The 13,641-nt window shown below is 43.6% G+C and overlaps 2 protein-coding genes across 2 annotated transcripts; one reads left to right on the top strand and one right to left on the bottom strand.

The window, feature by feature from the left end:
* Positions 1-4,366: 4,366 nt before the first annotated feature.
* LOC131281336 (FERM domain-containing protein 5) lies at positions 4,367-13,251 on the bottom strand. The gene is made up of 8 exons (XM_058310661.1): positions 13,162-13,251; positions 11,696-11,800; positions 10,611-10,653; positions 10,056-10,229; positions 7,213-7,592; positions 5,582-5,670; positions 5,266-5,492; positions 4,367-5,028 (listed from the first exon to the last, which is right to left on the bottom strand). The coding sequence occupies exons 1-8, from the start codon at positions 13,249-13,251 to the stop codon at positions 4,367-4,369; spliced, it is 1,770 nt and encodes a 589-aa protein (XP_058166644.1).
* On the top strand, positions 9,495-10,015 carry LOC131281337 (uncharacterized). Its single transcript, XM_058310663.1, has 2 exons — positions 9,495-9,794; positions 9,857-10,015. The coding sequence occupies exons 1-2, from the start codon at positions 9,525-9,527 to the stop codon at positions 10,013-10,015; spliced, it is 429 nt and encodes a 142-aa protein (XP_058166646.1). The 5' UTR covers positions 9,495-9,524.
* Positions 13,252-13,641: the final 390 nt, after the last annotated feature.

The following is a 13,641-nucleotide window of genomic DNA, read 5'->3' as shown; positions in this document are numbered from 1 at the left end:
GAAGCCAAATGTTTTTTTTTGTTTGCTGTAAGATTCTGTTGTTTTGTGGTTTTTAATTAGTTCTACCCGTGTCCTTCGTAGCGATTTCGTTTGCCAATTTTTGATGGTTCCAGAGAATGGGCAAATTTGCGATTTTAGTTAGTTTTGCAACCATTCTCGTCTCGTTCAGATTTGCCCAGCGTACCCCATCGTATATTGAATCATGAAATAATTTCGAGATGTTTTCCTATTAGACACTCTGATGGTTGGATCATTCATGAAAAACCATTACAAGTGCAGTTTTCCCATTTTTTAGACTTCTCACCATGTGTTCATCTCGAACAAGTTGCTGCCATTCTTTCTCTGGCACTCCCTATTCGTTTGGAATTTTACTGTATGTAAAATGAAGTGTTTTTATAATCTGTTACTAAGATGAAGGGCAAACTAATATCAAACGATTACTTGCAAGAGCCAATGTTCCTGGTGTTAAATTGTTTAATTGCGGGGCAAAATACATTAGAAATTAAGTTTCCAAAGTTCTTCTACAATAGTGCGTCGCGTGAGAGCGTTTTCTATCAAGCTTCTTTAGGAACTCGCAGACCGTTTCCCACCTTTACGTGTTTGGCTTAACTTGTTCGTACGTTTTGTTTTTAATATAATTTTGGAGTGCAATTACTATTCTCTAAGTCTATTTTCTCCATTTTGATATGTTCTACTGCTGCTGCTGCGGCGGCGGCGGCGTCTGCTATTGCCTATTACTGTCGTTTGAATATATCCTGCTTCTCTCGGTGGCTTAGTTGTAGGAATTTTAAACTGAATATGCGACTAAATCAACGACATAAAACGTTAAAACTTTTGCTAGCTGTTGCGGGAAATGTTAATTCGATGCGCAAACATAAACGATTGAGTCGATGATTGTCACTAGGAAGGGATTAACTTCATCCTAATATAGAGCGTGCCTAAAAAATACTAATTAATTTCGAGGAGTAGTACTTAGCATTAGGAGAGCGTTTTAGTGGTAGATTGAAATTGATTCACGCTAAACAAGCCTCATAACTGAAACAAATGGCCTTGTACAACAAAACACGAAAATTTGTTTTGCAAATGAGTTTAGCTAGCATAAGCGTACATTTGTGTGTGAATGTACTTCCATTGCACTGGTTTCCCTTTACCTACGAGGAAGGTGGAAAAGGAGCTGCTCTTACGGTCACTCCCTCGTAGGTGTTGAATAATATGGACGTATCGCTGATAAATTGCGCTGCAGCATGCTTTTAAGTTCACCCGTTGCGAATGTGGCGTCGTGGTGTACTTTTGGGGGATTTTTAGTTCTTTCATTAATTAGTTTTCCTTGCTAAATTTACCTAGCTAATACAATGGGACACGGCAAATGCAGCACTGGAGAGATGACTCGTACTTTCCTCATTCATTCCGAGCTCCGTTGCGCTGTTTTCCATCTGCGCCTTTGCGTTTCCGTTGTGATCCGGTTTCCCGGTGCGTTCGTTTACGACTACTGCCTCCCTTCCCTTTAGCAGTAGCAACAAATAAGGCAAGCATTGTTATTTTATTGAGTTTTGAAATTTAAATTCCTCCTTCCGACCCTTTGTTGTTCCTAATTTAGCATTCAATTCTTATCAAATGGAAAGGATAGGGAAAACTTTCAAGCAGCACACATTTTGCAAACCACTTCGATTCCTGGGCCACTAACGTTTTCAACAGTATCCTCTAAGATGCTCATAGAAATCCGTGATAGAATATTTCGTTTTGTTCGTTTAGGTTTTATAAACTTACGGAATTTCTTGGAACAAACCTGTTTGCCAATTGTAGCGATGCACGATCGCGCAAGCTAAAAGCCTTTGCGTTTCGGCGATAGTTGTGTTTAAAAAAACATCTTATGTGATTTTTTTTTTAAAGAAAGCCAAAGTTGTACTATCCTTTGAAGCACTTCATCTTTGCTACTAGCACGCGCACTATTTGTGGAACACCTTACGCCTATCTTATCACTGGCCTTTTTTATGTATCGCTCCGCTAAATGGAATGTTGAAGCTTGAATCTGACGCTACCCTAATCTCCACTATGCTTATAATACTCGCCTAGTTAGATCTGACCCTATGAAATAGTACCTCTTTCCATCTCTTACTCTATGAAGCATCTCTGTTTAATAGTATCGTTTCAGTTTCCCCCATCCAAACATAGGTACCTTTTGGTGGCGCTTTACGTAAGCGCTAGCATATATTCTAACACGTCTCTTTACAAACGCAACCAGAGTTCGTAGGTTTGTGTGTATGTTTCGTGGTTTTAATTGTGGTCTTTACCTTTCAGCCTCTGGTGACACACCGAATCCCCTTGCGGAAGGATGCGCATTCACATGCATTTACTTATTATTTGGCGTTTTTCTTCTGCTCTGATGCTTTTCATCGTTAATCGCAAGCGTTTGAAATCGTTATTTTCCATCCCATCTAACTTTTTCCTTATCATATCTATCATCTGTGTTCGTAAAACTTTTGCATACATCTTCCCTTTGTCGACGTATGGTTTCGTATGTCTTTTTGCAGCTACCACATGTGTGGATGTTTAGTTTGCGGCGAATGTTACATAATGTTTGTTCCCATGCCAAACATGCTGGTTGCAGCGTTAACGTTAAAACATGACAAATGTTACAATTTTTCAAAAGAATTAAACACGTTCCGTTAAACTGTTGCTACAAATTGAACGTTTTGATGGTCCCCACTGACGAAAAGAGGTAACGGTGTACGGACAGCTTGCACAATTTAGAGAATATTTGCAATTTTCTAGTAAAACCCACAGCGGCAACCGATTTGAGAGTTGTACTTAGGTTTGTTGCTTTTTATCTTCTTCAAATATACTGAATAAGTTTTACATACTGATTTGGTTGTAAGCGGGATTAGAATAATGTAACAATATCATACGATAGAGGTATATGGTGATAGCAATTTTGCCAAAATAATACACTGAATGATAAGCAGAGAGATAAATGAATCGCGAAAATAAGCTTTTGTTTATAAAAAAAATTAATACTCGTTTCCTAAAACACCATCCTAAAAGTAATAATAATCATTATATCTCCGCTCGCTTCTGTCGTACTGCTGGGCCGGAGTTTGTTTCGTTGTAAGGAAGTTGCGGTATCTTTTAGAATACTTTCCATCCAGCTTCTCTCATAGATTGAACATAGTTAAGGCTTACTAATTGCTTCCCAGTGTGTAAATTAGTTTACTTTCATATAAGTAAATCATATGACATGATTGGCGTAAACAATTCGTAAATAAGTTGGAATAGTTGGAATTGTAGAATCTGATCTAAATATTATGGATTTTGGTCAAATAGCTATGCAAAGTTACTAATCCAAGTACCGCACATTTACTGTAGAACGGTTCGTTTTTGCATTTAAACCGGGCCTTCCTCAAAATGCCCTTTGTGTGCTTGGGAAAACATATATGGTTTATTATACTTTTATACCTTTATTGGTCACGTTTATAAATTTTCTCGTATCTGGGAGGACTAATTCTTGGTTGGGAATTCAACCTGACTGGAATGACCAAAACAACCTTTGCTAAATTTTGCACACATCAGAACTACCAAGTTGGGGACAATCATACAAATGTTGTACCGAGCTGGATGAAATAAGCTTATGCGAAATTATTATTTTGAGATGCCGTTCGTAACTGGTTTTTATCGGCAGAAAATCATGTTCATGTAAATAAGAATATTGGCGCACATTTTGCTAAGCATCCTTACGAAGACTACAAAAGGACTTGAGGAAGGACCCAGCGTGGTCACAAAATATAAAACTAAAGCACGGAGAGACATAACAGACAAGAAAAGCGTAATATAAATACTTCCCCGAATAAATCCAAAAAAAACAATTTTGATTTGATTTTGATAGGTTTTTGATGTATAATTGATACAAGCGAATTAAATACTGTACAAAATACTATCGTACAACCAAATGGTATACTGACTGGTTTTCTTCGGCTCTACGGTCTTTGGTAGCAATCGGTATTAAGCGCGAGTTCAAAATAAATTACAAAGCTCCCGCATAAATACTGAAGTTTAAAATACTGACGCATGTTCTAGGGGTTATAAAGCAAAATAAATCTCGAAGCCTTGGGTAGCCTTGCACTAAAAGGACTGTTCGGTTAGCTTAGAAGGAAGAGGATTCACCAACGCTGCAGTGCCCGCGTCGAGCTTACATAGCTTGAGCCACGGGTAGGGTGAGCGTGAGGGAAATGGTCGTCTCGTTGCCAGCCGCCTCCCGTTCCGGTGAGTGCTGGTAGTAGGTGGAATACCCTGCCCCATCGGTTACCGTCCGGCAGCCACCACCACCACCGTCATCCTGCCTGGATGAGCCGCCTCCGCCGGCTAGAACGAATCAAAATATGGCGCCGAACTTTTTCGCCAGGAACTCCTTGAGCGGCTGATAGTACTGATACCGCAGGCAGATCATCTCCGGCCAGTTGCGCAACGGTGCGAACAGCTCCGAGTCGGTCTCGAGCACGTAGATGGCGGACACGACCAACACCACGACGACGAACAGGAAGGACGGCACGAACGCCTGGATGAGGGAGAACTTCTTCGCCGTCTTGGCGCTGTTGCTCGCGTTCTGCTGCTGGATGATGCTGGCCGCCGCATTGGCATGGGCGTTCACGGTCGCACTGTTGGCCGTGACGCTGTGCCCGGCCAGGGACGTGATGTTGTCCGTGGTGTACGCCTGCCGGTGCAGCTGGTGCAGCCCGTGGTGGCCGTGGCGGTGGTGGTGATGGTGCGGATGGTGATGGTGGTCGCCGAGGCCGGCCACACCCGTGCTGTTGGCGGCCGCCGTGAAGCCCGACTCCGACGACGAGTGATCGAACGAGTCGCGGAAGTAGTAGTCCGACAGGTGGTCGTTGCTCTCGCCGTTCGTCTTGCGCGCCTCCTCGGACACAGTCTCTAGTGTTGGCAGTGGATTGTCGGTGCAGTACACGGACGACGCCATATGGTCACCGCAGCCGCCCAGCGGCTCCGACATGGTGGACCGGGGCAAACTACTATATCCTGCGGGGGTGGGAAAGCCGGGCAGACAGCAGCATCAGACACGGCACAGGTGCGGTCACGTTACACCAACATTTATCACATACACACAAACATACACACATGCACACCATGCACACCAGACACGGGCACAAACACACGCACGCACGCACACATACACACGCGGGCAAGCAAGCAGCAGCAAGAATGGTATAACACGTGTTAGTCGGACAATGTGGCCGGTTGCCCAGGCGGACTTACGGGACTTACGAATTTCCGCCAGGTCGCCCTGCGGGCTCGACGGTGTTGCCGGGACGCTCTGCGCTTTCCTCTTGCTCGGGCTGGTGTTGTTGAGCTTCTGCTGACGCAGGGCCTGCAGCGCCTCCGACATCAGCTCACGCTCGGTGCGCCCGGAGTAGCGGAACTTGGTGCCCCAGGAGAAGAATCCACCCCCGGAAACGACGGAGGCGTGTTGGCTGGTTGGAAGACTGTACGTTCCAGACCGGAAAATGAATAAAAATGACATATTAAAAAATGTCGTGTGTCCTGAAAATGGTTCTTGTGGGGCGTCTCTTACGTAAAAAATAACATCTGCTCGATGGAGCATCGCCACACGTAACGACACGCTGCCCCGGATGGGCACTTAAAGCCTACGGTATGCTTTTTCTGAAAGTGAAAGTGAAGTGAAGAAGGCACAATTAGTTCAATAGGGGTTTTGTTAACAAGCACCAGGTTAAAGACAGATTGTTTAATTTTGCTCTTTGCGGGAAATAGACTACCAGTTTTTCTTGCCTAAAACGATTATTCACTTAAACGGAGGCCGAAGGCGCATCTTCGTTGGAACCGAAACGTTTCCTACATCATCCGTACATATTTGAATTCCATTGCAAAGTATTTGCAAATTTACAAGTTTCAATTAGAAAAACGGTTCAACCCTCAAACACATATGATCTATCGACACTAGAACTACCATGACTGCATGATTGGTTATACGACCCGAAACGAAATAAATAAAGATTAATAAAATTGTTGAACGAGTTGTTCAATACGCGATACTTTTTGTTTGACTTTTTCTATCGTATTTGTAGTATTGATCGTTCTAAAGCGACGCTAGGAAAAGCTACATTCAAGGAATACAATTTTACGAAATAAAATAAAGCTCGCAATACTGAAAACTTTTCAAAGCTCAGCTATTTTAGTTACTCAGATAGTACGCTAGTGAAAAGTATAATGTTGATCAAAATTCAATAGCCTCACGGCCACGAGAGGCGAAAAACTTTTTCGGCACTCACTTTTTCGCGACTATGAGTGCCGAAAAAGTTTTTCAAAATCTGTGGATGGACCACGAAAATGGTAGCGAAAAAATGGTGAAAATGTTTTGACAGCTCAAATCTAAGCAAACTGTTCTGCCGTGGTGCGTATTATCACCGAGTCTACCAAATATTAAACATTTATTTGATATATTAATTAAAGAATTATCAATTTCATCCAAAATCTTCTGATAAAAGACAGTGTTATGAGTGCCCTACGATAAAGAGCCCGGCCATGGTGAACGTCGTGAAAACGGTGTTGAAGCGAAAAAAAACCGGTTTTTTTCGGGTGAAAATTATTTTTCAGCTATCGTGGCCGTGAGGCTAATGAAAATAAGTATGAAAAAATTTCAACGATAAAATTTTAAATGTTTTAGCTTATACCACTTTTTAAGTATTTTTACTATTGACGAATTTGTTACTCTGTTTAAAAGGGTTTAATATTATATTGAAAACATTAAAACATCGTTTAAGGTACAGGGCCCGCACTTTCAGTTTCTCTTTAATCATCTGGCCCTCCTTGGAAAACGTGTGCCGGCCCCTGGTTTAGAGGATCGATGATCAGATTAAATGTTTCATCAGTCTGAAGTTAATTTGCATGGCACTGAACTGTTTGAAGTTTCTATAAAGATTATTTTAATTGCCGAAGGGGACTTTTTTGAAGGCACGGAAATTTTCTATTAATTTATTAACTTATTAATTGGTCGCAAGAGAAATCGTTTGTTGCTATGGAATGTTCCATCGTTGCCATATCGCACAATACGAATGCAGTGTAAAATGGAATGCCAGACGAAATAACTGATCTGGTTGTTTTAGTGTTGATTCACAGGCGCCTTAACAATGTTCAGTTACTTTTTTCAACACTTCAACTCCGTTTCATATCACTTTCCATACGTACCACCTCCCTCCGATCCTCGGAGTACGCCAGATGGATGATGAACATCTTGCCCTCGAAGTTAATCTTGTGCACCTCGGGCCACCGAAAGTGCTGGGTTCGGCGGCCGGCCGCAAACGTGCTGATGCCGGAGAAGTTGATGCCCAGGTAAAGCTGTGTCCCGCGGTGATCTTTGACCGGATGCGGATCGATCCCGTACGTCTCGAGGCTGCGGGCGATCCCGACAAAATCATCGTACACCGTGACCGCCTCCTGGCCCGGTTCGCGCTTCTGGTGCAGCTCCATCGCCTTCTTCTCGAGCTGGTCCGACTGCCGGAGGGCAATTTTGAGTGACGACACGTAATCTCCGGTGTGCGATTCTGCATCATAGTCACCCAGTTCGTCTGTGAGTAGAGGAAGGGATTGGATGCATTATTCATTGGATCAATTCATCAAACCATTAAACATATCAGCCTCGATGAGGGCATGTCGGGTAATCGAGCGGAGAGAAAACCATGACGGTTTGTAATTTGTCACATTTTTCGAATTAATCGCAGCACGCATAAAAGCTCCCTCTAATCACAGGTAGTGCGTCATTTTGTGGGCATGGCAAGAAACAAATAGTTGGAAACCATGTTGATTACCTTGGTGTGGATGCACCTTTGCTTCTTCGCGGCACTACAGTTATCTGGTGCCGAGGTGGTGAAAATCTTCAAAATAGATCGCATTACAAACTGTGAGTCGAATGTAACATTTCCAGTTTTCTTTCTTCCGGAGTACGACGTCATATACGATGGGGGAGTGAATTCGTTCAATTGTACCCTAAGAATTAGTGAGGAAATCAAAGGTCCCTTAAAGGTAAACGACTAAACGTATATAAATCCGGTAAGTTATGGTTTCTCTCATCCATGTTTCTTTTTGCAACCAGTACGTGGCGCACATCAAACGTTGCGAGATGGATCTCTCCAAGTGTGAGTTCTTCAACAAAATTGAACCGACGGACCTGTGCGGACACTTCAACAGCACGGAGTTTCAGGATATGTTCCTGAATAACGTGTACCCAAAGCTCTCGTGTCCGGTGCAGCCAGAGGATTACCGGTTCATCAACAACCATTGGGACATGTCGCCGATCGTGAGCCTGCCGGGGAGTGCTTTTCGTTGGAATATCACAACCACGGCCACCCAGCTGGATACGGGGCGTGTGGTGTTCTGCACGGTCATGATGGCGCGAATCGTAGTCATCCGGAAGAAGGGGAAAAGGGTCAAGCATTGAACGAAGTTAAGGAGTCAGTTCTCGTTTGGTTATAAACATGATTTCTATAAATCAAGATTTGAAAAGAAAAGATAATTGTATGGCCAACGCGGTTTTCCTAAATGAAAATTATTTAAACAAAAATAAACATTAGCATTTTATGGTAAAACATGTGAAGTACAAAATTTAACATGATTAAATTTACTGTATACTTCAGTTTTTTTTGATAAAAAAGGAATACAACCAACTATATTGGTCAAGCAGAATGTCCCGAAAACCCCATTACACAAAAACGGTATGGAAAAGTGGTACAAAATGGCAAAACAATTATGACATGTTTTCTTCTTCTTCTTCTTCTTCTTATTATTATTATTAATCTTCTTTTTCTGTGAGGACTTACTCTTGTACGACTTTTGAATTCAGCTTCTAGGGCCTTCGCATTGATTAACGTATTCTAAGATTTTGGTTCTAAAAATATTTTACATTCAGATCTACTACACATTTATTAGTTAATCCTTTTCAACAAAGAATCCGGCTTTTTGTGTCACCAGTTATGCTCAACTGTTCAAACACTTGAGTTCCCGTTTAACATGGCTAGAATGACTAGCGGATTTGTATACACTACATCTAAGTTTGTAAAAAAAACTCAAAAAGTGTCACCATGAACCGATTTGCGAATCGAACCGTGAAAAGTTACATTTTGTTCAAATTACTTTGTTCTATCGGATCGTCGCATCGGTCGATTAAACGGGTGCAATTCATTAACCACAAGTCTCCATTCGCTGGCGCATGAAATTACCAGCATTGGGGGAGTTGGTATAAATATTTTGTGTAATTGGGTTCGAGTTGGTAGTTAATTCTTCGAGTTTCGTTGAGGTTTGACTAGTGACAAACGGATTACGATGGCAGGTGGAGCGTTTTATGGAGGATTGTTGGTGTCTATGGTGATAGGACAGCTAACGTTTGCTCCCGGCGCACTGGGCAAGGTAATGTAGACGGCATACAATGCCCGTTCGGGACCATCGTTCATTTTAAACCATCGCTTCAGTTCTACAACGTGGTGACGTACGAAAACTGCAAGCACATGGAGGACTCGGCGGCTCGGCTCAGCAACGTGAAAGCGTCCGGAAAGCCGAATGCCATCGAGCTGAGTGCTGTGCTGGACGTGGAGCGAGAACTGGAGCCACCGGTTCACCTAAACCTCTCGGTAAAGCGATGCACCCTGCAGAAGGAGGAGTGCGAGTCGTACGAGCGCATCTCGATGGAGGACATCTGTGCGAAGGTCACGAGCAATCCGATACTGCACAAGTATATGGATATCTTTACGCCACCGTTGAGCTGCCCGCTGAAGAAGGTTCGCGTGCCACTTATGACGTACATATCCAGCGCCACTTAACGGTATTCTTTGCTTTCCAGGGACACTACGTAGCGGAAAAGTCCGAGCTGAAGCTGCAGATGCTGGAAATGTTCCCGATCGAGAACGCTTTCTGGCAGATGGAGTTCCGTTTCCTCGACCGACACAACCACACGATGCAGTGTGACTTTGTTGAAATTGCCGTGACCGACAAGCAATGATTTCCTTCCATACGAACCATGTCGTCAGCACCCGGCTTACCTTGCACTATCAGGGCTCCCAGGGCGGCCGCTTCACCGGCGGAACAGTAAAGTCGGCCATGTCGCAGGTCACGCTTGAGCTGCTGGTACATCATCAGCTTGCCATTATTGGTTAGCCGGAGTGGATCGGCAGGGTAAAATTTGACACGGAACGAAAGCACCAGTGGATCAACATCTGGAAGATAGGCAGTTGAGAGCAGGTGAGAAAATTTAGGCAAGCAACAGCAATTCACAATTAAAGAAGCATAACGTTCAAAGCAATTTAAAATTAAACAGTAATGATGCAACAAGAAACAGAGCACAATCGATACATGTGTAGTATCAGGTTACACACAAGAAAATAGTGATGACAATCTTTAGAACAAAAATAAAAAAATAAAAAAAAAATATTTCCAAGTTAAATTAACGTTGAAATATTATTTTACTGGTGGATTATGAAATAAAAGAGTAACAAATTGATTTGCATTTTGATAACAAGGAACTTATCGAACGAATTCTTGAGAATGAACCAAGAAAAAGGCAATAAATTAAACAAATCTGTAGAGCTGATTCTAACCTTTGACTTGTTTGATTATCGTTTTCGCCAGGTCCAGCCAATGCTGTCGAATGTGTTTTTGTTAGATTTTTCATATGTTGGTTTATCGCATGTGGAATTAGAAATGGAAGAAGAAACGGGATAAATTGACATTGTACAAAAGGTTACAATTAATTATTAATCTTTGTGGTACGAAACGAAACTACATAGTCATGTGGGAGCACTGGGAAGTAGCACGCCCTTCATGTCTTTCTCGTTTGTGAAGCATATCTCTTTCAGCCAGGGGTCGTCAAACGTTTTCAAGTAGAATATCCAAACTTTGGGAATGGTATTCCAATGGTAGTGGTCATCTCCATTTTAGTTGCATCTTGCAAAAAATTATAAGCTCGCGCACATTTCAATTGCCCTAACGGTGTTAGTTAAACACGAAACGTATAGACTAAAATAGGATCAACTACGAAAATTACATACGTATGGCTTTTGAGCTAACATTGTTTCGAATCGATAGCGACTCGAAACAAGACAAAGGATAGCGGAACATTGCCTACCGCTGATTGAAGTGTAGCGATTCCCAAGTGTTCTTGAAATGTTGGATAGTACCTTTCCGCATGATAGTAACCGTCGCTTTAGCCGTGAGAATCGTGTACAATGCAGAAGAAAAGTAAGTTTACACATACGTTTCATTCATGAACCATGCCAGAGCCGGAAAGAGGTTGTGTTACAGGGTTGGTTTTTGTTACTCGTATGACCTTTACAACCGTCGAAATCATTTTTACTCCGTCATTACTGGAATGCTTCGTACAACAGTTATGATGGCGTTACTGTAAAGGCGATAGATTATACCCTGTAGCCGGATAAACTATGGTAATGCATGTTTCACTCGATATAGCACAGCACCATCCAGGGCTGGTCAGGTTTGTTTTACTGTAAAAAGGGTCATAAGAAAAAGAGTATTCTTGCTTTATCTAAAAAGAAAAATGAATCACAAGTTTTACTCTATCGCTCACAGCCTACTGCAATGCTATCCATAGAACGCCCTGGTTGGCAGAAAGGTAGTTGGAAAGGTAAGACTGTAAAGTAAAGTGTCCCGGTATCCGATGCCATACCCGTTGTTTGGCGGAGTCCACGAAGCGTAGTCCAAAATAATCCTTCTCGGTGATTTCCAGCTGCTCGCAGACGTAGTCCAGCAGAAAGCTTCCCTTGTGGTGTGGCTAAAAATAGAAGATGCCCAGCATTAAAAAATCAACAGTCGGACCCGAAACAGTCGAATAACAAAAACAGGACCTTAGAAGTAAAGAAAATGTGCCTCGTAGAGGTGTGTGATGCACATACGTAGGACGAAAAATGGTAAGCATAAGGCGTGTAGGGAACGAATAATGACGCGGACTTTAAACACGTCAACATTGATTGGGAGCGCAACATGCAGGGCGAATTAATATAGCTAATGTATAATTAACGTAAAGTTTACGATAGTCGGCGGAGCGATGGGGTGACTTTATTTTTAGACGTGTTCGGGCATTTTTATCGACGACCATCTCAAGGGATACCCTCGGGGGAAAAGGGGTGGGGGAAAGAACCATATCGTTCCGTTCATCGACCAGGAAATAAATGGAACGAAGAAAGAAGAACGCGGACGCGATGTCCCCAAGGCACCGCTGCGATCTATCCGTTCGCTTCCGGTCAAGGACACACGCGGAGGATGCGTTGAGGAAGGAGAAGGACAAGGAGACCATGGTATGGGCCAGCACAACCGTCATCAAGCCCGGGGGAATCATTTCTGCCGCTCGAAAGTCATAAGTCATGACGTTGCAGGCGACATCGCTGGCGACCGCTAATGGCGATACAAGTGCCGTTCCGGCTCCGGCTTTAAACGTGTCCTTGCTTGTACGGCAGGCAAATGGATGTGTGCTCCGATGGGGAAAGGGGATGGCAAATGAGCTACGCGATGCTCCGCGCGACGTTTGACGCGAAACTCCGTCAGGTCCGTCTCCGGTTTGACGTGTTCGCGTTGGTAAATCAGATAACGTCCAGCGAACGGAAAAAAGGGAGCCCTAGAAAAATTGGCACGCTCTAATGGACACACTCTTCTTTGTATATCTCGTAATATACACGTAAATTTGTGTATGTGCCAGTGTGTATGTGTGTATGGACCTCTTGTTAGGGATTATTTGCATGTTTGCGAAGGAAAGCGGTTGGGGGATGTGCATTAACGATGGCAGGGATAATGAAAAAGGAACCAGGCCGAGCCTGAGGAGGCCTGATACCCGGCATAGGATACGGTGTTGCTCTAGCGCTATTAAGCACGAACTCCGGTCTTATCCTTTCGAAATGGAAGGATGTGTGCTGTGCACGACAGACTGCGGTTGCATGAGCGCTCCTCCTCCTCCTCCGAGAGTCCATTATAGTCCTTGAACCAGTTGAAATAGACGAGGCTAGAAGTCCTTGACATTTTTGGCTGAGTTAGTCCTCCGGTTAAATGAGATACGGCAAGACTGAGCGTGTGTGTGTGTGTGATTGTGTGTCGATGTTAATCTGATGCAGAATTATCGGCACCTGACGGTGCGGTTCGTACCTGAAACTCGCATTCCAGGACATCCAGGTCCTCCAGCAACCGAACGGTGCACTTGTAAACAACATTGCCTTCGCTGCGGCTTTTGAACATAGTAGCGGCCCGGAGCGGAAACCGGAGTAGGGTGTGGAATGGGACAGGAACGTTGTCGCTAGCGGGGGGAGCAGAAGTGCTAGAAGGGTACCTTCTTCCCGCACAGGATCAGCCGGTGGAACGCGTTCGATTGGCATACGCAAGCACTTGTATTTCTTTTCACTGACCTACAGGCGCACACACACTATTCGGAACCATAGGTGCTCTTCTTTAAGGGGCCAGAGGAAACCGGGTGCGCTATATATGAGGACACCTAGGAACACGGGAGATAACCGGACCACACTTGGGCGCCTACCACAGGCCCAATTTTGCACGAGCAAACAAGATCCGCCAACAAGCTCGACAAACTCCGGTCGGAGGTTGTTGATTTTCCGGGCAGACCACACCGAT

Source organism: Anopheles ziemanni, chromosome 2 (assembly GCF_943734765.1).
Source record: "Anopheles ziemanni chromosome 2, idAnoZiCoDA_A2_x.2, whole genome shotgun sequence".
Taxonomy (NCBI): Eukaryota; Metazoa; Arthropoda; class Insecta; order Diptera; family Culicidae; genus Anopheles; species Anopheles ziemanni.
The sequence above is the reverse complement of the archived record's forward strand: the minus strand, read 5'-3'. Positions and strand labels throughout refer to the sequence as shown.